The sequence below is a fragment of the Stenella coeruleoalba genome, assembly GCF_951394435.1.
Source record: "Stenella coeruleoalba genome assembly, chromosome: 4".
Lineage (NCBI taxonomy): Eukaryota > Metazoa > Chordata > Mammalia > Artiodactyla > Delphinidae > Stenella > Stenella coeruleoalba.
In genome coordinates, this window is record NC_137149.1 from 149,455,386 (window position 1) to 149,475,284 (window position 19,899).

At 45.5% G+C, this 19,899-nt stretch overlaps 1 protein-coding gene across 4 annotated transcripts in view; it reads right to left on the reverse strand.

Annotated features, from left to right (window-relative positions):
• The window catches only part of GUCY1A1 (guanylate cyclase 1 soluble subunit alpha 1), a 63,457-nt gene that overhangs the window by 13,484 nt on the left and 30,074 nt on the right, over nt 1-19,899 (reverse strand). For 3 of the 4 annotated variants that reach the window (XM_079921038.1, XM_079921037.1, XM_079921039.1), the window contains 6 exons: nt 18,857-19,240; nt 12,167-12,228; nt 8,667-8,725; nt 6,656-7,365; nt 4,687-5,172; nt 1,033-1,176 (listed from right to left, as the gene is read on the reverse strand). In XM_079921038.1, the coding sequence (XP_079777164.1) occupies nt 1,033-1,176; nt 4,687-5,172; nt 6,656-7,365; nt 8,667-8,725; nt 12,167-12,228; nt 18,857-19,108 (1,713 nt within the window). In that variant the 5' untranslated portion in view covers nt 19,109-19,240. Of the gene's footprint in view, nt 1-1,032; nt 1,177-2,143; nt 2,283-4,686; nt 5,173-6,655; nt 7,366-8,666; nt 8,726-12,166; nt 12,229-18,856; nt 19,241-19,899 lie in introns of those variants that run through there. The other variant, XM_079921040.1, reaches the window with a different exon arrangement.

A 19,899-nucleotide genomic window follows, 5' to 3' on the forward strand; every position in this document is an offset into this window, starting at 1 on the left:
GCCACTAATTTTAGGGAAGTGTGTCACACATCGGTATATAACTGGGATGAGGGTTGACTTAGAAGATAGTTGTGAAGGCTTACGCATACGGCTTCTAGTAACGGTGGAGAGAGCCCTGGCTAAACTTCCAAGTTTTTTCCTCCTTCTCTCTCTATTTTATATCATGCCACGTAGGATTCCATATTACTTCAAAGACCCATTTCTGAAGGTCATCAACTGAGACTGTTCTATGGCAGACTCACTTCAAGTGGGACAAAGAAGGATATTCCACTCACGTTTTATCTATTAAATCAATGGTTAGCATGTTAATTTTATTTTCTCATCTGCTATAAGACATTATTGTTCCGGGATATGGCTCGTCTAGAAATTTTGGAATTTTATGTGTCCTGGAAAATACTGGTGGGTTAGCAGCCCACTTCATTCTCGTGTAATTCCTCCCCTGCAGGGCTCAAAAAACTAAGCATTCCATTTTCCAAAGTCCCTTGAAGGTTCTAGATGTACTTAGGTGTGGTGAATCGGAAGCCCTTGCCTGAGCTCTGGAAACCTGCATTTCTGCCTGCACTCCCGGTGTGAGCACGGCTGGGGAAGCCTTTGTGTTCTCTCTCCCCTGCTTCGCAGGGAGCCCAGTGGCCAGTCATTCATTTTGGAAGAGTCGTGATGCGGTATTTCCACGTTGCTGATGCAATTACAGTAGCTGCAACTTTCCTCTGCAGCCAGCAGTGGACGCAGCTGCTTTCCGAGCACAGTGGTTCCCTGCCTGGCTGTGGCTGTGTGGTTCTGGAACCAGCTTCCAGGTCACGGAGGAAGCTGTGGTTCTGAAGTGCGGGTTTGGGAACCATGTTTTCAAAGCTCAAGCCATGGGTGGCGTCTCTGGTCTCTAAGTGATCTGTAAGCCATTTAACACCGCGTGGTAAAGCAAGAGGAGATTTGCCCTCTGCCACTAAACCCTGAGGGACGCACCATTCTGTTGGGATCTAACTAATCAGCATTTACTGTCCTGACATCTCCTGGCCAGGACGTGATACGCCTCACCTTGATGGGCTCTCCGTGGGGAGACACCACTTCATCAGACAGCTCCATCATCTTCAGGGCCATCAGTGCGATCCGAACAGCGTGGGTGTCGCTCTCTTTGTGCAAGCCCCCAGCCACACAGTATGCATCGCCGATGGTCTCCACCTACGCACAACAGATTCTCCACGTTACAAGCAGAAGCTGAGGAAGCACCACAGGGCATATCATAGAGCAGAGATTAAGAGTCATGCAGCAGACACCTCAGCGCTCAGGGCCCATGGAACATCAGAGCAAATCGCAGACTCTTGGAAAAGGCTCTCCTTCCCAGGAAACGCAAAAGGTGAGCGGCGGTGCCGCGCTGTGAACACAGTTTCGGGAGGGCTTCTACTCCCAGGATCGCCACTGACTCACCTCCTTCTTTCCCCACCACGTGAAAGGGCTTTGTAGAAGCAAATGACGTACTTTGGGTTTATACTAAACTGTTTAAGATACTGGGTGATTTTATACCCTCTCAGCATAAAATACAGCGTTCTGAACAAAGTCACTACTGAATCAAGGCCCTATGAATTTATTAAGGATGTGCCTGGTTAAAACTGTCATTTTAGCTTTTCAAAAGGACATTTGGGGTTGTCATAGCAACGCTAATCACAAAGTGTAGAAACCAAGATGTCAAGCCCAGAGGCAGACAGTGGTGACTGGAAGCTATTGGAAATCAGGCTCTTCTGTAAATTTCATGTACATTACTATCATTGTCATGATTGCTGTTGCTACGAGTGATTTTTATCTGTCGGTGACCCTGAGTACAGAAAGCTAACGGTTACTTTAAATCCACAAATAAGCCACCAATTTGTAATAGGTACATTTTTCTCCTCTAAATATTAATTGTAACTTATCAGATCATATCACTGTTCTGATCCAGAGCTTCCAATCTAGGGGGACGGAGACGAGAGAGGAGAAGAGAACGGCGACAAATTTCAGTGACTCCCTTTTTCATGCAGAATAAATGCCGGGGCCCTTAACATGCCCCCCAAGTTCTTGCCCTGCCTTTCTGCTGCCCCCAATTCATGTCCTAACTCTCCCTCTTGCGCACTGTGTTCCAAGCCAGCGGCCACCTGTTTCCCCTCAAACATACCAAACACTTGCTACTCCTCGGTCTGGAACAGTCTTCCTGCAGGTGGCCACCTGGCGTGTCCCTGGTCTCCTCGGGCCCTGCTGACACCCACCTGGCGAGGAAGCCCAATCCTGCCCACGGCCCGTACCTGCTCCATTTCCTACCAGGAGAGCACACCAACAGGGATGCTGTTGGAGTTATGCCCGTTTGTTGGCTTTTCTCCCAGTAGGACACAAGCTCTCGGAGTCTGTCTCATCAGCTCCCCCATCACTGGGGCCCAGGCTGTTCACCAAGGACACAGCCCGGCGGCCGGGCATCCCGAGAGCATCTCCTCAGCACTACAGGCAGAGAAGCGCTCAGGCTAACGGCTCACCTGTCACAGGGCTCAGGAAGTGTTACTAAGTAGGAGAAGGGCACCCTCGCCCCTACTGGGTGTTGGGTGCTGTCCTCTGTGCTGCTGCAGCCCCTGCAGAGGTGAGAGTGGTATCACGTCCCCAGTGTCACAGGGAATCTGCCCTGTGCGTCTCTGTGTGTCCCTCCTCTGCCCGCCCCCTGCCGTGGACTCTTTTCACAGGGACTGTACCCCCTCCCACGCTGGCCAACGCTGGAGGACCAGTAAGGATGTGCTGAAACAACAGACAGATACACACTCAAATAAGCAGAAAATGACCGAGAGATTGAAAGACAGAAAGGAAATGTAACTGAATGAAGTCCTGGTCCAGCCGGGTCCTGGAATAAACAAGCCTGACTGTTCCTTGGAAGCCACCACGGGCACAGGTCAGCCCCTGATGAACACTTTCTATATCTTAAGGTTATTCCGAGGTGAGGACCCTCCCCCGTTTGTTCACAGCATCTCCAGGTGTTTCCACGCGGAGTCGGCATGAAGAGCCGGTGAAACGAGGATGCAGGCTCTCTGGCTGGGGCTGCGGCTGGGCCCCCAGGGGTCTCTGCGCCCGCACCCTCATCGTGAGGTACAAGATTGGGGAGACCACTGAGGAGAATGACCCATATTTTAAAGTTTCAACAGGGCGAACCATGCAGCAGCGGGCAGCTTCTGCAAGCAGCCACAGCAGTTTGCAGAAGACAGGGAGACCTCCCAGTTCTGAGAGGAGATATTCTCAAGGCATAAACTGTCTACAAATAAATACAGTGAATTCCACAAGAGGCCATGAGGCTTAACCTAAGTGAAGCCAATTATTTTATCTGTAATTATGCATGGACCTCTTTTTTCCTAAGGGAATCATAGCTCTGCCTGGAATTTCCTGTTACAAATTTTTTAAAAGGCAAGTTTGACTTCGAGCATCTAGATTGGAACAAAGGAGGGGCTTATAGAGTCCCATAAATCATTTTTGTTTCCTCTTTAATCATTTATTTATTTTCATGTTGCATTAAGCTCTGAAATGCCAGAATTTTACGTGGCAAATTAAAAGATGATTCAAGCCACATAAATGAGAAGCATGCTTTATTCCTTATGCCAGTATTTAGGACAACGTAAAATACTTTAAATCAGCAAGAAAATATGTTTTACTTCTAAAGAAATAAGCTGAACACAAAGTGTCTTCATTGGTTCTCTTATTAACAAAAGTTACATTTAAAAAATAGTTTATTATGTTTCAGGGACAATCTCCGTGCAGCCTCGGAGCCTAGAATGATGGCTGCTACCCTGTAGGTACTCAGTGCCTGCTGGCTGATGAATGACAGATTTTTTTTTTTTACCGTAATCTTTGTAACAGTCGTGTTCACGAAGATTACCGGACATAATGCATGTTATTCATGCATATAAACTCTGTGGGTGGGTATTATATCCTCTGTTTCAGAAATGAGGAAGGTTATTTAACTTTCTCTGCTTACAAAGCCAATAAGGCAGTAAAGGAGATTGGAAGACAGCCCTCCTTCTGCCCTTGGCCTGGGTACAGTAACCCCCTAAGCCGCTGACTTGGGTTTCTCTTCCCTGGCTGTGAAAAGGATCCCGTTACCCTGTACTGAATGAATCCGTTCGAAGACAATTTGTGCAGTCCTCGTGCTTCTTTCCTTCTGCAGACAGAAAGGATACGTCCTCCCTGTGCAAGGCTGACCTTGAAACATCTCACATTAGCAGTTCATCTCGGGTCTCACAGTCGAGGCTCAGGCTCACTGTCTTTTTTTTTTTTTGCGGTACGCGGGCCTCTCGCTGTTGTGGCCTCTCCCGTTGCGGAGCACAGGCTCCGGACACGCACGCCCAGCATCCATGGCTCACGGGCCCAGCCGCTCTGCGGCATGTGGGATCCTCCCGGACCGGGGCACGAACCCGTGTCCCCTGCATCGGCAGGCGGACTCCCAACCACTGCGCCACCAGGGAAGCCCAGGCTCACCGTCCTTTAAACTTCCCCTCTCTGAGGGTCCGAGGCCCGCCCCTCGCTCTGTCGCCCCTGCACTCTGTGCTTGTTCTTTGGCACAAGCTCGTCCTTTCTGGAATGCGCGGCTTCGCAGCCCTTTCGGGCCGGAGGCCACGCGCACGGCCGAGGCACGCCGCCTGCTCCCGGGCTGGGGCCCCCGGCCTCGCCCTGCCCCCCGCAGGCCCCTACCTTGTAGACGTCCAGCTCCCCGCACTGCCGGTCGAAGCGGGTGTAGAGCGCGTTGAGCATGGTGATGACCTGCAGCGGGGAGCACTGAGAGCAGATGGCCGTGAAGCCCACGATGTCCGAGAAGAGCATGGTGACGTCGCCAAACCGCTTGGCCTGCACGGCTCGGCCCTGCCACAGCTGCTGCGCCACCTCGCAGGGGAAGATGGAGCACAGGAGGTCCACCGTCTTCCGCTTCTCCTCCTCCAGGGCCTGGTGGGCCTGCTCCAGCGTGGCCTTGAGCTTGCCCAGCCTCTTCTTCAGGCCGTCCTGCGCCCTGGCCTGCTCTCCGATCAGGACCACGTCCCGCAGTGCGTTGTGGATGGGGATGTCCGAGAGGTAGAGCCCCCGGCCCGTGAAGTCCTCCAGTCTGTCCACGCAGGGCGAGCCCAGGAACAGGATGGCGCTGGACTCCACCATGTAGATCATCTGGCCTTTGAGGTCCATCACCTGCGTAGGAAGAGGCACCAACCGTTGTGGCCTATTCAAGTTCCCAACACCTTTTTGAGACAAAAGGTGAGGCGGGTACAGGGATAATCCCCTTGGTTTTTGTAGCTGTACCGTGAGGCTTGCGGACCTCAGTGCCCCGACCAGGGATCGAACCTGTGCCCCCTGCGGTGGAAGCGTGGAGTCCTAACCCCTGGACCGCCAGGGAAGTCCCTCCTTTCATTTTTAGACTTGATTTTTTTCTACTGGTCAACAAAAACAATATGCTTTTTTATCGTTGCAATTTACTATGAATTCTAAAATGCATGCAGACATTTGGGGAATACACTGCAGTATAGGCTACACAGAAATCATGATTTTCAATCAACAGAGCCCCAAATTCTTGCTTCAGGGCTTTCTCACTATGTGGCATGCTGATGCTTCTGCTACTGCATTCTGTGGACAGCAGCAGAAAGGATGGCACAAGGAGCCCTGAGCGAGGGGGCTTCGTGTGTTTGTCCTGGATGACAGGGTTACTTGTGTGAATGAGACAAACGTGTACATGTGTGTTCACGGCAGCAAAGTGGAAGGCAGCCCAGGTGTCCTTCAATAGTGAACGGTTAAACGGGAAACCACACGATGGGATACGACACAGCCTTTGAAAACGTGGAACAGACAGGTATCTAATGACATGGCAGGAGGCCCATAGGTATCGTTTAGTGATTAAAAAAAAAAAAGTTGTAAATAGTATATTTTGTTTTAAACAAAAATGTGTAAAATTAATGTTTTTGAGTTTGCAATGAACATCTTTAGGTATTACCTATTTTTTAAACACTTAGCTATACTACTTTTATGATAAAAAGTAATAAAGCTGTTTTCATTTGGGGGGGACAGACAGCATGTCTGCTGGTTTACATGTGTCCAGAAGTTAGATGCGTCATAAGCCTTTCTTTGAGCTCGCTTGTACTATCGGCTGTGATTTCCCAAACATTTTTCTAAATCATTACCATGGTTATCTATTATGAGAGCAGAACATTTTTCCCCACATTCTCTAACAGTTAATCAAACAAGTTATTGATTTTTTTCCATGTCTATTAAATACTGAAAAAATCCATTTAGTTGCCTCCTGTAAGAAACAAGTTGTTTCTTTGTTGTAGAATCCCTCTTATCATTCCAAATTAAGTCAGCTACTTCATGATGACTGAAACCATACTTTTACATCAATATTTTTCTAATTCAGTTATAAAATACTCCATAAAGATTGTAAAAGGTAGACTGCATTCAACAAATATCTGTGCAGTGATGGCTTAAGTGAGCAAGCAAATGAATGCAGAAAGAATCTTGTCTTAAATTTATTTCACCCTTCGAAGTGTTTTAGAATTGTCTTAAACAGAAATGCTGTATTAAAACATCTCAAGTAATGCGTCTATTTTCACCTTTTTTATTTCTAGTCTTTAAATATGAAACAACGGATTCCATATTCACAACAGTGTAACGTTCTTCTTACCCTGGAAGATTTCTTCACGGCGTTGTCCCACCTCCTCACGCGGACCACAAACTGCATGTTCAACATGGTCATGATTCCGCTGAAGTTCTGGCTGATCTTTGGAGTGAGAATCTCGAAGTACTCGTCAAAATGAGGCTTCCCTTGCACGTCTCTCCTGCTCATCAGCCTTCTGATGCCGTTGCCCAACTGCAGGATGGTCATGTCTCTGTCCAGCATGAAATGGAAGGGGAAGGTCTTGCAGAAGAGCGAGGTGGGGATCACCAGCGAGGACGGGGGCTTCCCCGGGGGTGGGGACGGCCGGGGGGTCTTGACGTGGACGGAGTAGAGCAGGCAGGGCTGGTCCATGAACTCGCTGCAGTGCTGGTGGAAGCAGGGGGGCGTCGAGGACACCTCCACTTCGGTCTTGTACAAGATGCGAGCAGCTGCCTTAACGATGCCGGGGAGAATCAGGGAAGTGATCCTCTTGGGGAAGAAATAGTAAACATTTAAGAAATCGGGATCTTTATCCAGGCACAGGATGGACGCTTCCTCAAACCTGCCCTTCTTCTCTGCTTCCTGGCAGTGACTGCTTTGTCTCAGAAGGGTGCTGAAGCTGTTTAAGAAGTCTTTCAGGGTTCCTCCGACCACCCCTAGGATGTATTCATCTTCTTCGTAGCATATTTTAAAAAGCTCCTCACCGAGAGATTCTCTGATGATCTCCACTGGGACTCCTGAAAGCACATAATACATTTTCTGCCGTATCAAATGCGCCATCTTAGCAGAGACGTGCTGTTACTGGTTTTAATATTGTTCTCTCTGACGAGTTAGTTTGCTTTATATCGGCTAATAAGATTTCCAACCAAAATTAACTACCCGTGTTTAAATTATCTACATAAATTAGTTTCTAAAATTTGGACAACTCCTAATATGAATCCCAAGTCAGTTAATTATGAAAGAATGATCAACTGAGTATAATATATGACTTTTTATCTCCCTGAAGCTTAACTATAAAAGAGCAATTGGAATCACAGGACAAAGTCCATTTCAGAAAAAGCTCTCCCACCTTGTTAACAACAGAAACAGTGGTACATGTTGCTGAAGGGGTCTTGGCCCCCTTGGAGTATAAGCATCAGACACAGGAATTAATCTAAATCACTGGTGGTGAAACTCAATTTTGTCATTTTTCCTTAGAGACGATATGAAGTAATTGTTTTCCAGTAAAACAGCATTCTTGTTTGATGTTACCTGACTGAATAGGTGTTTGGAATATATTATCTACTCTCCACAGCTTCTCCCTCTAATGTCCTTTGTTCTTTACACTCTGTGTACCACATTCTTCTCATCTGTGACTTAGGGAAACCCGAGTGCCCTGTCCACAGCGCTGCCATGGCAGGGTTGGCGGGCACGTTAGGATCGCGCCTGACCCGGAGGAAGGGCTCAGTACAAGTCAGCCATCGCCACTGTCATCATCATCATCATCAAGTTCTTCATATCTTGTACTTTGAGAAACATCTAACCTGTTGGTTCATGTACTCAGACTTTGGAAAGGACAGTATGACAGAGTCACTCATCTGCTTGTTTCCTCCAAACTAGGATTAATATGAGAGCGCTGCTCACCTTTTTTCCCGTGATTGCTTCCAACCTTTAAAAAAATTACTTCTTTTACTTTGCTGAGTAGAATTTTTCATGCATAAATGAGGAACACTTAAAGTTCAAGACCAAAGCCTGTGAACGCCTATGAGTCAGCCTCCCACGCAGCTTTATCTACTTCTCAGCAAATAAACATTGTGAGAAGAGGAAATGTTTGAGGTCAAAGACATATAGTACGAAAAAGTTATTCTTTGTGTTAACACAAAACGTGATATTGAACATTTCACACTGGAAGCTACCAACAAATAAATAGGAATATTTTAAAGAAAATATTTGTTCTCCAGCTAAATATTTTCTAGGAATAGAAAATCTTTGTTTACAGGTAAAACATTAGTTCTACAAGTATAATTATTTCCTAATTGCATATACTTAATTCTATTACCTGCTGCAATCGCTTGGTCTGCCATTATTTTTTCAAAGTCTTCTCTTTCCAAAGATTTCCTGAAATTATTTCAATATCTTAAATTATAAACTGACATGTGAATGCTAAAATTTCAGATTATAACATACAGGAATGATGACAGAAAATAATTTAAACTACCTTTTCTGTAGAGGCAAATCTTGACTGTCAAGTTTACAGGAAAGGAGCAGTGACATGCACAAACCCAAAACAATGTTGGAAAAACCCCGAATATACCTGATTTAGAGTGTTTCATCATTTCTTATAAAGTACATTTACCTTTGAAGCTAACTTCATATTGGCTAATAGTATAGAGGCTGTACTGGCAGAAAACCAGTGGTATGAAATGGCCAGGAAAAGATGATAATAAGTCAGCATGGGGTTTTCTGATAACCCAGCCAAGAAGAAAAATCTCTGTACTGAGGGATTTCACTTTTAAGTAAGTTCTTAATTATTTTCTAAAGCAAATACATAGTACATCCTGCTTTTGAGTTTTTGGTTCTATATATTTAACTCTCAGACATCATTGCATTAAACTTTTATCCTTGATCTTACATAAAAATTAGTAACTAAAGAAACCTATTCCTTATTCAATTTCTGCGCTGCTTTATGTAGCGCAAAAGTTGATAATATGACAGCATACATTTTGACTGATAGAAGGTTTTTGTAATTTCAACTGTTTGCCTAATTGTTTTTTGATGATTTCTGACAGTGAAGACTGATTATGACCAAATTTGCCAAACTACTGAAGTGATTAAAAGACACCCAAGTTCTACTTGTGGTTCAGCTTGCCATTAGACAAGGCAAGAGGAAACAGGCATGAATTTAAAATGTTAAAAAGATTTCAGTAAAGCTCGATACATGTAGAGAAGTTTCAAAAGGAAATATTTTTGAGAAGGAAATTGCTCTGTTGGCTACTTGATTGCATAAAGGTATACTGCTTATAATTATTTAAAATACTAGGTTACTAGAAATATATATTTCTGTATGTTCTTATCTAAATAGTTTGAATTACATCTAGTTTGAATCTAGAGACCCCCCCAACCCTTTGTTATATATTATGTTATGTTTTCAGTCTTTACATTTGCTCCTTCTTCTCCCTTAAGCAACTTCTGGGTTTTTTTCTAAAGAAGGAGAGCAAAGCTGCTCAGAGACCTCTTCTGCTAACTCCCAGCAAAGCTTAGCTAATCCAAACAACACACAGTGCGATTCAAAATAAGCTCCCTGGGACTTCCCTGGTGGCGCAGTGGTTAAGAATCCGCCTGCCAATGCAGGGGACACGGGTTCGAGCCCTGGTCCGGGAAGATCCCACATGCCGCGGAGCAACTAAGCCTGTACGCCACAACTACTGAGCCTGTGCTCTAGAGCCCGCCAACCACAACTACTGAAGCCCGCGCGCCACAACGACTGAAGCCCACGAGCCACAACTACTGAGCCTGTGCGCCACAACTACTGAAGCCTGTGCGCCTAGAGCCCGTGCTCTGCAACAAGAGAAGCCACCGCAATGAGAAGCCCGCGCACTGCAATGAAGAGTAGCCCCCGCTCGCTGCAACTAGAGAAAGTCCAAGCGCAGCAATGAAGACCAAGTGCAGCCAAAATAAATAAATTTATTTAAAAAAACCCAAAAAACAAAATAAGCTCCCTCTCTTTACCCTCAAAAAAAAAGAAAAAACGAGAAGCTGTAAGCCTGCATGGACACCAGCAAATGTGCATATATTGTACACAGAGACACACACACCAGCCACAAGTTCACACGTGATGCTGTGATGTGATCAAAAGGTCCTAGAAAAAGAAACACACCCAAAGCTCTCTGTGCAACCAACCTAAAGAGGTATCATAACGGGTTGTACTAAAACTCATTCACTTAACAGAGGTGGCGGACGGGGCATTTAAGGTACCCTCAGCGGGCAGCAAACTGACTGCAGTAGAAACAGCAGCTGACCTGCCAGAAAGATGGGGAGAAAGGCCCAATGTCCCGAAGAACTAAAGAAAGACAGCAGAGAGAAGCCATTTAGCATATCAGCAGGCAGTCTCATAAGAAAAAAGGTCCTTCATCTTATTTCAACAGTGGAATAGTGATGAGGACAATTTAAAAGCGTGAGCAGCTCTAAGAAGTCAGGGAAGTGGTCATAGATTTTTTTAAATTTCCAAATAAAATAATTTTTTTAAGTTTTGAGAATTTCTTTTTAAAGACATAGGTCTCTAGGAACACATCCTAACGGAATATCTGCATCTAGCTGAGGCACGTTTCAGGACACAAGGCCCTGAGAATAAATTCTGAGTAAACTGTCTGGCAAAGCCCTAGGCAGACAGACATAGTAGCACAGCTACAGGACTTGCTGGCTATCTTATCAGCCTGCCTGAGAATTAAGGTCAGAGGCGTTCTGGAATGCTTTCCGTATCACTCTGTAAACACAGCTTCTGTCAGACACATAGGTTCACACTCTCTCTTTTTGGACCTGTCTCTGACCCCTTCTTGCCTTTGCCTGCTGCCTACAGTGTGGGACCAGTTAGTCAGCAAGGGAAATTCAGCCCTGATGATCCGCAGAGCCGATTACCCACTCCTGAGCAGCAGACAGATGAATGAACTCGTAAAGTATTCCCGACAATGATACTGGCTTGCAAAACTTTCAAGTTCGAGTCTGAAAATTTGAACTCAAGTGTTTATTGTATTACTTGCCCATGAAATAATTCTTTGATTTCAGGAAAACCAAAACAAGGCCAAATCAAGTTGTCCACCGGCAGGAAATGAGCCGAGATGTATTTTTAAAATGAACTCTAAAAGTCAGGTTGTTTTTTTTAAAAAAAATTACCTTATATATGAAACGGCTACAGAAAGGTTTCTTAAAGAAAATTTCAAAGACAGAGTAGAAGAACAAATACAAACGGAACTGGTATTCGCACACCAGTATAACCGAACCAGTTAGAAAAATACCGAAACACGTCCCTGAGTACTGCCCCAAACCCCTGAGTGGTCCTCCTCTTGCCCCTGTATCCTTTCCCGTCCTCCTGATGCAGGAGCTGAAAGTTTAACCTGTGGTCGAGGCTACGGGGGAGGGACAGGCAGGTCCCAGCCTCTCGGTAGTGTTCTTCAAGCAAGGACTCTGCTCTGACCCACGCCTTACCTTTGTAACATTTCAGAATATCCCTTGCTAGGAAAGAACAGGCCTTCTGGGAGCTTCTTAAAAGCAACAGCACAGGGCAACATGGTTAAAATCATGGGCTCTGAAAAACCCAGGCTTGAAACTCAGTTCTGCCTTTGCCTGAACAGCTCTAAGAGCCCAGATATTTTACAGGAACCTGAGCTCAGTGATATATAAAATGTGAAAAATGAATACACTTGCTTTCATATGAGTGTTAGCCCAGTTCCCGGCATACCAAAACGATTCAAAACACACGCATACATCACTCAGTGGTGGTTATTAGCAGCTGTGTCAGCGCTTGCAACCAGAGATTCATGCAACTAAAGTGATTCAACTTACCTGCTTTCCTTTATTTTGTGTTTTGCCAGTGTTCTCTGAAGGGCAAGGTTCAGCCGCTCAAACTGAAAATTGAAAGGAAAAGTTTTAAACCTTCCCTTAAATAATCATATTCTTGAAGATACATACTTTACAGAAAATTGGTGCTGAAGCTCCTTATGAAGAAGCAGAAGCAGTTACTTTAATAAGTGCAGTGAATTGACACTGTGAAAAAGGGGATAGATTTTCTATGGGCTTTTCACACTTGGGCAGAAGCAAAGCTCTCAGACTCACTTGAGTCTGGATGTGGGCTTTGCCCTCGGTGGGCGCTCACTGACAGCCACAGAGCTGGAATCAAACAGGAGACCTGGTTTGGTGAAGTCAAGCCTTCGTGGAGGAATCGCGGGCACCCCTTCCTCGGGGGCCGGAAACCCCTTGGGTGTGTGGCCAGGACTTCAGTCTCAGGGGCGCTCAAGCCAAGAGACTCACACTCCTTCCACAGACCCACGCCAGCTACCCCAGTGACCGCCACCCTTCCCACAAACCCACATTTCTGTCTCATGTACGGTTTACGTGTCCTGCTCTAGAAAACTCCCGAGTTTGTCTCTCCCCTTTCTTTTATCCCTTAAATCCAATCTGTCACCAAGGTCGGTTGATCACTGATTGAAACAAATCTCAGATTTCCCCGAACTTGCACTCATTTCCTTTCTTTGAATGAATAATCTTCACCAAATACTTGCAGTGTTCTTCTCTTCTATTGATTTCTGAGTATCTCATGAATCTTCCTAGATTGCAAAATAGTTGTACATAAGCCTGCATAGTTTTAAACACTGGCTTCAATACTATTAATCTCTCTTAACAGCTTGTTGATAAGTGGGAAGTAAAGCACTGGTAATTTCTTTGCATTCCGTAAAAAATCATATGTATCTATGTGTGTATATAGCCACCAGTGCTTTGTGTAGTTTACGCAGAGGACAGTGGCGAATTCTCTGGCTATATCCCAAGTTGTGAAATTCCTTTTTCCTTGAGAACTATTTATATTTCTCTTGGAATTTCCACTGGTCAAGTGAGACAGTAAAGTTAAGCAAAATAGACCAAGCTTCTGTTTTAATAAAATGAGTCATGAAAATAAATTTTGGTGTTTTTTAAAAATTTATTTATTTATTTTTGGCTGCGTTGGGTCTTCGTTGCTGCGCGCGGGCTTTCTCTAGTTGCGGCGAGCGGGATCTACTCTTCGTTGCGGTGTGCGGGCTTTTCATTGCGGTGGCTTCTCTTGTTGCGGAGCACGGGCTCTAGGCGCGCAGGCTCAGTAGTTGTGACACGCGAGCTCAGTAGTTGTGGCTTGCAGGCTCTAGAGCTCAGGCTCAGTAGTTGTGGCGCACGGGCTTAGTTGCTCCGCGGCATGTGGGATCTTCCCGGACCAGGGCTCGAACCCATGTCCCCTGCATTAGCAGATGGATTCTTAACCACTGCGCAACCAGGGAAGCCCCAAAGCTTTTGGTTTTTAAAGAGCATATAGAGCTTAGAAAAGAAATGTGAAATTTCTTGAAAGAAAATGCAAGGGCTGAAAAGAAACGAGAACTTAGATTTACCACGTAGAACCATTTATCTGACGGTTCCGGTAAGGAGAGAGAGGACACATCTGCCTCAGGAGGAAAGAAGGGCTGGAACTGTGGGCAGATTCCGACCAAGGGCCGGATGCCTGGCAGGTGGGGAATGGCTTTGGGAAGAGAAATGGGGGCCTGTTCCTCAGAGCCCTTGAATCGGGGAAGGAGGAAGGGAACATTAAACCCGAGACCGTAAACAAGGCAGCTCGGCCGGGGGTGCTCAAGGATCTTCAGTTTCTCAAGGGCCTTTTCTCTTCTCTCATATATTGCTTTTTATGTCCATAAGCTATATTTTTTTCAGTGAAACCCTTAAAGTCTGTGGATTTTTAATTTTCAGTAGCTCTTTCCAAATTAATTTCATAGAAGTTTGTAGCAATTGGCACTCTTATCAGTTATATATGCGACTGCCAGTTTCAGCTCCGCCCCATCCATCTTTCCGTAAAACCTATTCATACGGGAAGAGGGGTCAGCCGCGTAATGAGGGTCACTGCCTCTGCACGAGCCTGTCTTTCAGGCGTTTGCTGCCTGACATTTGTTTCTTATTTTCTGTCTTCTCCACTAGAATAGAGACTCCAAAATGGCAGGGAATACCTGTTTTGCTCACTACTGCATGCCCAGCACCTAGATAGTACCTGACCACGGGAGATGCTCACTACAGTGATGGGATGAATGAATGAATGAATGAATGACCATCACCCCCGTGCCCCCATCAGCTATTCAGTCTTGAAGGCTTGGTCTATAACATTTCTATCAGTGAGGAGATATAAGCCAGCACAGAGGTGTTGCTCTTTCAGCTTGTTCAAAAATGGATTTAGATTGTTTCCAATTTAAAATCGTTTGATTACATTTGTTTATATATGAATTGCTGCTCTGACCAGGAACTTCACATGAGCAATGAGAAAAGAGAATCCATCCAATTCTGCCACCAAAGACTTTTTCCTTCCTCACCCCGAGCGCCAGTTGAGACACCACCCTTCTCTCTCCTCCTCTTGACCTTTCGGTTAAAACACCAAGTACATGGTTTTATCCTTGCCAGTCTGTATTCTTCCTGGTCTATCATTTCCTTCCCACTGCCACCAGGAACTTCTTTTTCTAGTCCTTTCCTCCTAGCATATATGCTGCCATTGTAAGCAAGGAGAAATGGTCCCTCTCTCATTGCTGGGGTTTGTGGAACAGGTGTCTTCCAGACTTTCCATGTTGAATCAGAACTTAGGACCTGCTGTACAGCACAGGGAATTCTACTCAATACTCTGTAATGACCTATACGGGAAAAGAACCTGAAAAAGAACGGATCTATGCATATGGGTGACTGAATCACTATGCTGTACACCTGAAACTAACACAACGTTGTAAATCAACTCTACTCCAATAAAATTAAAAAAAAAAAAGAATTTGCTTTTCTAAAGAAGAAAGTCCCAAAGTCCTAGCCAAGCTGCAGTAGCATATGTTGGTGATACTGTGGCTTACCAGGCTTTCCTGTCTACTTCCATCACCCACCACTGCACCTCTGGAAAACTGTTATAACAAAACAAGACAAAACAAAAGCAACAAGTTTTGCAGACAAAACACGCATTGGTAAAGGCTGCTGGTGCATAGTTTCCTACCTTGGTGCGAGGGCTTCTACGATACAACCTGAGCCTAGACCCTGAGATGATGCAGTTCACAAGAAATCCACGAACAGGACTCAACGTTCCTGAGACCTCAGGCCTCCTGACACAGAATCAATCACTGCAACACAGCCCCCGAGGATACTCATGTATTAATACCTCAGGTACAACTGCTGTTTGATGCCATATTGTCGGGAACACTCTGAATGGAATTTCATCGGTCTGGTTTACGGATATGTTGCTATTTCAGTTGATTTTTAACTTTTCTACAGTTTTTTTTTTTTTTTGGCCTGGAGGCTATATTAAGAAAGTTTATTTTTATGTTAGAGCAATGAAAAGTCATTGAAAGGTTTTAAGTATGGCAGGAGCTGGGATGGGGTGTTTTCTACAGTTTTTAATGATTTTCTAGACCAAGGATATTTCCCTCATAAGGATGTTGTAAAACTACTTCTCTTCTTTTCTTCTTGCAACCCAATATTTTGCAGCATATTTAGAGACTTCAGCAGTGCCCTCAGACCCTCTTAGTCTCACAAGGTCTTGGATTTGGGATGATATCCTTTATATAAGCATATCTGACTCAATCGATTCAATTCAGGAAGTGGGTTCTGATTTGCTACAACTGTGGCTAATACCATATCATAATTTCTTTAAAGACATTCTGCCTGAGGAGCTTACAGGATTACTGGGGAGAATATTCAAGAAAAATCAGCTAACAATGTAACAGAAAGAGCAACAGATTACGAATGAGGTGCAGAGAACATTCCAGTCTCCTCCTCAGTTATCTTTTACTTAAAGCAAGTGGCCTTTTATGTGTCAATTTCTTCAAACTATGGAAAAGTTTGCATTAGATGAGCAAAAGGACTTCTGTAACCTACGATTCCACAACTCTGGAAAGCCATCTCCCACCCTAAATCTGCTAAGGATATACTTGTCCCCCCATAAAACATAATTGGGGAGTTAAATCTGATTATCGAAAGCAGGAACTAGGGTACCATCAAATACTATTTGGAGTCTCTTCCTTTAGGTTACTGATAGAACTGAAACTGAACAGTAGGCTAAGCATTAAATCTGTCCCCTTGAAAAGAATCGGCTTAAAAAAAAAGTCCTACTTAATCAAAGACACGTAGATGTTCGGACAGGGGATGAAGTAATCTACACGGCCCTGGGACGTTCCCTGTTTTAATGAAAATGGCCTCAGTTGTGGGAAAAGAGTCCTGGTCCTTGATGCCAAGAGTCACCTCCTGCCTCTTGGAAGGCCTACGTCCTCGCCTTCCCTGCTACGTGACAGCGCAGTCAAACCTTGATGATTATTCCTGTGAGCTCACGAACAAACAACGCAGATCCTTCTAAGTAAAGAAAAGGAAAACAGGAACATATATGTTTGGTGTTCAGAATGTTTTGAAAAGAGGTTCCAACATGTGTATGACTTCTATTGTAGGAACTCAAAACTTATCAAACAGAATAATGACGCCAACATGGTAATGACAAGACCCAGGGAAAGCATGGAAGGTCTCCAGCCGTCCATCCTCACCATCTGTTCATCCCTGTGCATCACGCTCCGTCCTTGGAAATGAGAGTACCAACCGCTTCCCAGACTGTGATGCCAGCCACCTGTCTGAGAAGGGCTACATCCCTCACCCCAGCCAACGCTGGCTGGCTAGTGACTGGAGCAGAGAGAGAATAATTAAATATTTCCATCTCAAAGGCCACGAACCAAAGTACTACTGTGTTTTTTAATATTTGACATAAGTTCCCTCAACGTCCTGCTAACTCTAATTTATCCATCCTTCAAGCTTCCATTCAAGTCTCTTCTTTGTCACTCGAGTCCATATTGTTGACAGCAGTAATGGCTCTATCCTTTCAAAGCTGTGTGACTTTGGTCAAGTCACTTAGCCTCTCTAGTCCTTCTTGGGAGTGAAACAAGTTTCTCTCTGACGTCCCTTCCACTCCTAAAAGTCACCGGTCTGTGGTTCTTCAGTGCTCCACACAGGCACAGGGGTGGTGTGGAGTCAACTGAAACTCATCCGTGGACGATGAGAGCTGCAGCCTGATCACATCAATCCCCAGCCTCCCAGTTGATGCGAATTTATATAAAACCGTGAACACTGACAGAGGGAGGAAGACGCACCATGAAGCCTTTCAGCAGCTCTTCTCTTTGACCCCAAGGGGCAATGAACCCTCCACATGCCCCATCCATTGCAAAGATATTTTACCTGGTCTATGCTCTGTCCCCAGGTTCTTTTTCCCCCCGTTTCATTGGGAACTAACTGACATACATCACTGTCTAAGCTTACAGGGCACAGCACGACGGCTTGATTTACATAGAGTGTGAATAATTACCACGATAGGTTCAGCTAACATCCACCTTCTCCTATAGATACAGTAAAAAGAACAGAAAGAAAAACAAAGTCTCCTTGTGATGAGAACTCACAGGATTTGCCTAATGACGTTCCTACACATCACACAGCAGGGCCAGGTAGTCATTTATCTTATAACTGCCAGTCTGTACTTTCTACGAGTTGTTGCTGTTGTTCTTAAGATTCCACATATAAGTGAGACCTTACAGCATCGGTCTTTCCAGAATTCCCTTAAGGGCTGTGCTCCACATCTCAAAACGGCATCAGGCTGTGCAGCCCAGCCCACAGAGCTACATCAAGATGTGTCTGGGGGCTTCCCTGGTGGCGCAGTGGTTGAGAGTCCGCCTGCCGATGCAGGGGACGCGGGTTCGTGCCCCGGTCCGGGAAGATCCCACATGCCGCGGAGCAGCTGGGCCTGTGAGCCATGGCCGCTGAGCCTGCGCGTCCGGAGCCTGTGCTCCGCAACGGGAGAGGCCACAACAGTGAGAGGCCTGCGTACCATAAAAAAAAAAAGATGTGTCTGAGCTGAGGGCAGGTGGGTGTCACGGGCAGGCCCGTGACCCTGACTCAAGGAAGCAGGCCAGGCCTGGCGTGAGTGGAGACTTCAGACTCTGAACCAGCAGGATGTGGCGGTCTTCCCAGCTCAGCAAGTTGCCAGGGAACAGATGATGCTCTTAGGAAAACCCAGCAGGGAATAAGTTATTCTTCAAGGAATTCGGTTCTAAAAATATAGCTAACGGATCCATAAAAACTAGCTTGGCATCCATGAGTAGAAAACGGGTCCTTGTGGGCGGTGAGAGCTGTGGATCGTTTCACCGAATGCCCGTGCAGACTCCAGGTGTGAGCATTTCCATTTTCAGGTGCGGATGCTGAGGCCAAAGGGTGAAGCAGCGGCTCGAAGCCATAAAGCCTGTCAGAGTGCAGGATGCTTTGGAAAAGCACGCAAGATTTTAAACATTTTCAGATAAAACACAATTTAAGAAAATGACTGCTTTAAAAAAATGTTTTAAAATGTTTCCAGAAAACAGTCTACATCGACTGTAGCCTTGAAAGTGAGAGAGCAAGCGTTCACATTTTCCTTAGGAAAACGTCCTTTTGCCATTTTCAGAATATCAGTAAAATCTCGAAAGGCCAGGGACTCACCTCCGGGAAAATCAGTTTGCAGATACTCTCGGCCAGCGTGTGCAGGTAGACGCGGCTGCGGCTACTCTTCCTCTGAGGAAGCCCTCCGGGCGGCTTCTTCGCGGGGTCGCCGGGACAGAGGCCCTGCCCTCCGGCCGGGGGCCCGCCCCCTGCCGCCTCGCCCGCGGGCTCTTTGGGGACAGGGCCCGGGGCCAGCAGCGAGAAGGGGCAGTCCCCCGTGATCTGCAGGTCTTTCAGCTTCGCGCAAAACATGGTGACCACCTCCTGGCGGCTGTTCTTACGGGGACCGACCCACAGAAGCCACTACGGGACCAGGGACACTGGTGACGGGAGCGTCCAGGGGCAGCAGAAGGTCAGAACAGAAAGAGGGGCGACTCTGGATTCCTACGGAAACAGAGAAAGGCAGGTGTGAGAAAGCAAAGACCATCCAGTGCTATGTCACTTTCAAGTAAGAAAAATTCTGGTGCAAATGTCAATGAATGGACGGAACATCTGGTAAAGTTCTTGATTTAATACGGATGCATCATAGTATACTAGTACTTCCTTTTAGTATTTTAATATTGTTCAAACGGAACGCAATTTTCTCCAAAGTGTCTTTAGCACAAACTGCTGATTCTCATTTTTATAGCCCATTTGGTCCTGTGTGATTCCACAAGAGTGAAACACTAGGGTTTTATGGCAGACGCTGAGTCTCCATCTATGTCATGTCACTGCTGGTACTGCTACGTTCTCACTGTGCTGTCTCTTCTGAAAAATCAGAATCGCATGTCTAATGTCTCCTAAACATACCTAAAGAAAAAAATATATATAATGAGGCCCAAGTATATGTGATTAGATCTGAAACACTGACTTTTACATGAAAAGAATTACATGAAAAAAATTAATTGAAATGATTACTGGCAGAGAAGACACTTGTCTCTATAAATAGTAAAATAACTTAAAAATATCACCAAAATGAAAAACACGTAATAGTTTTTCAAAGAACTCCTGATTCCTAAGACCATGCCATTGGATTTGCCAGGGTCTCTGGATCCGAATCCAGA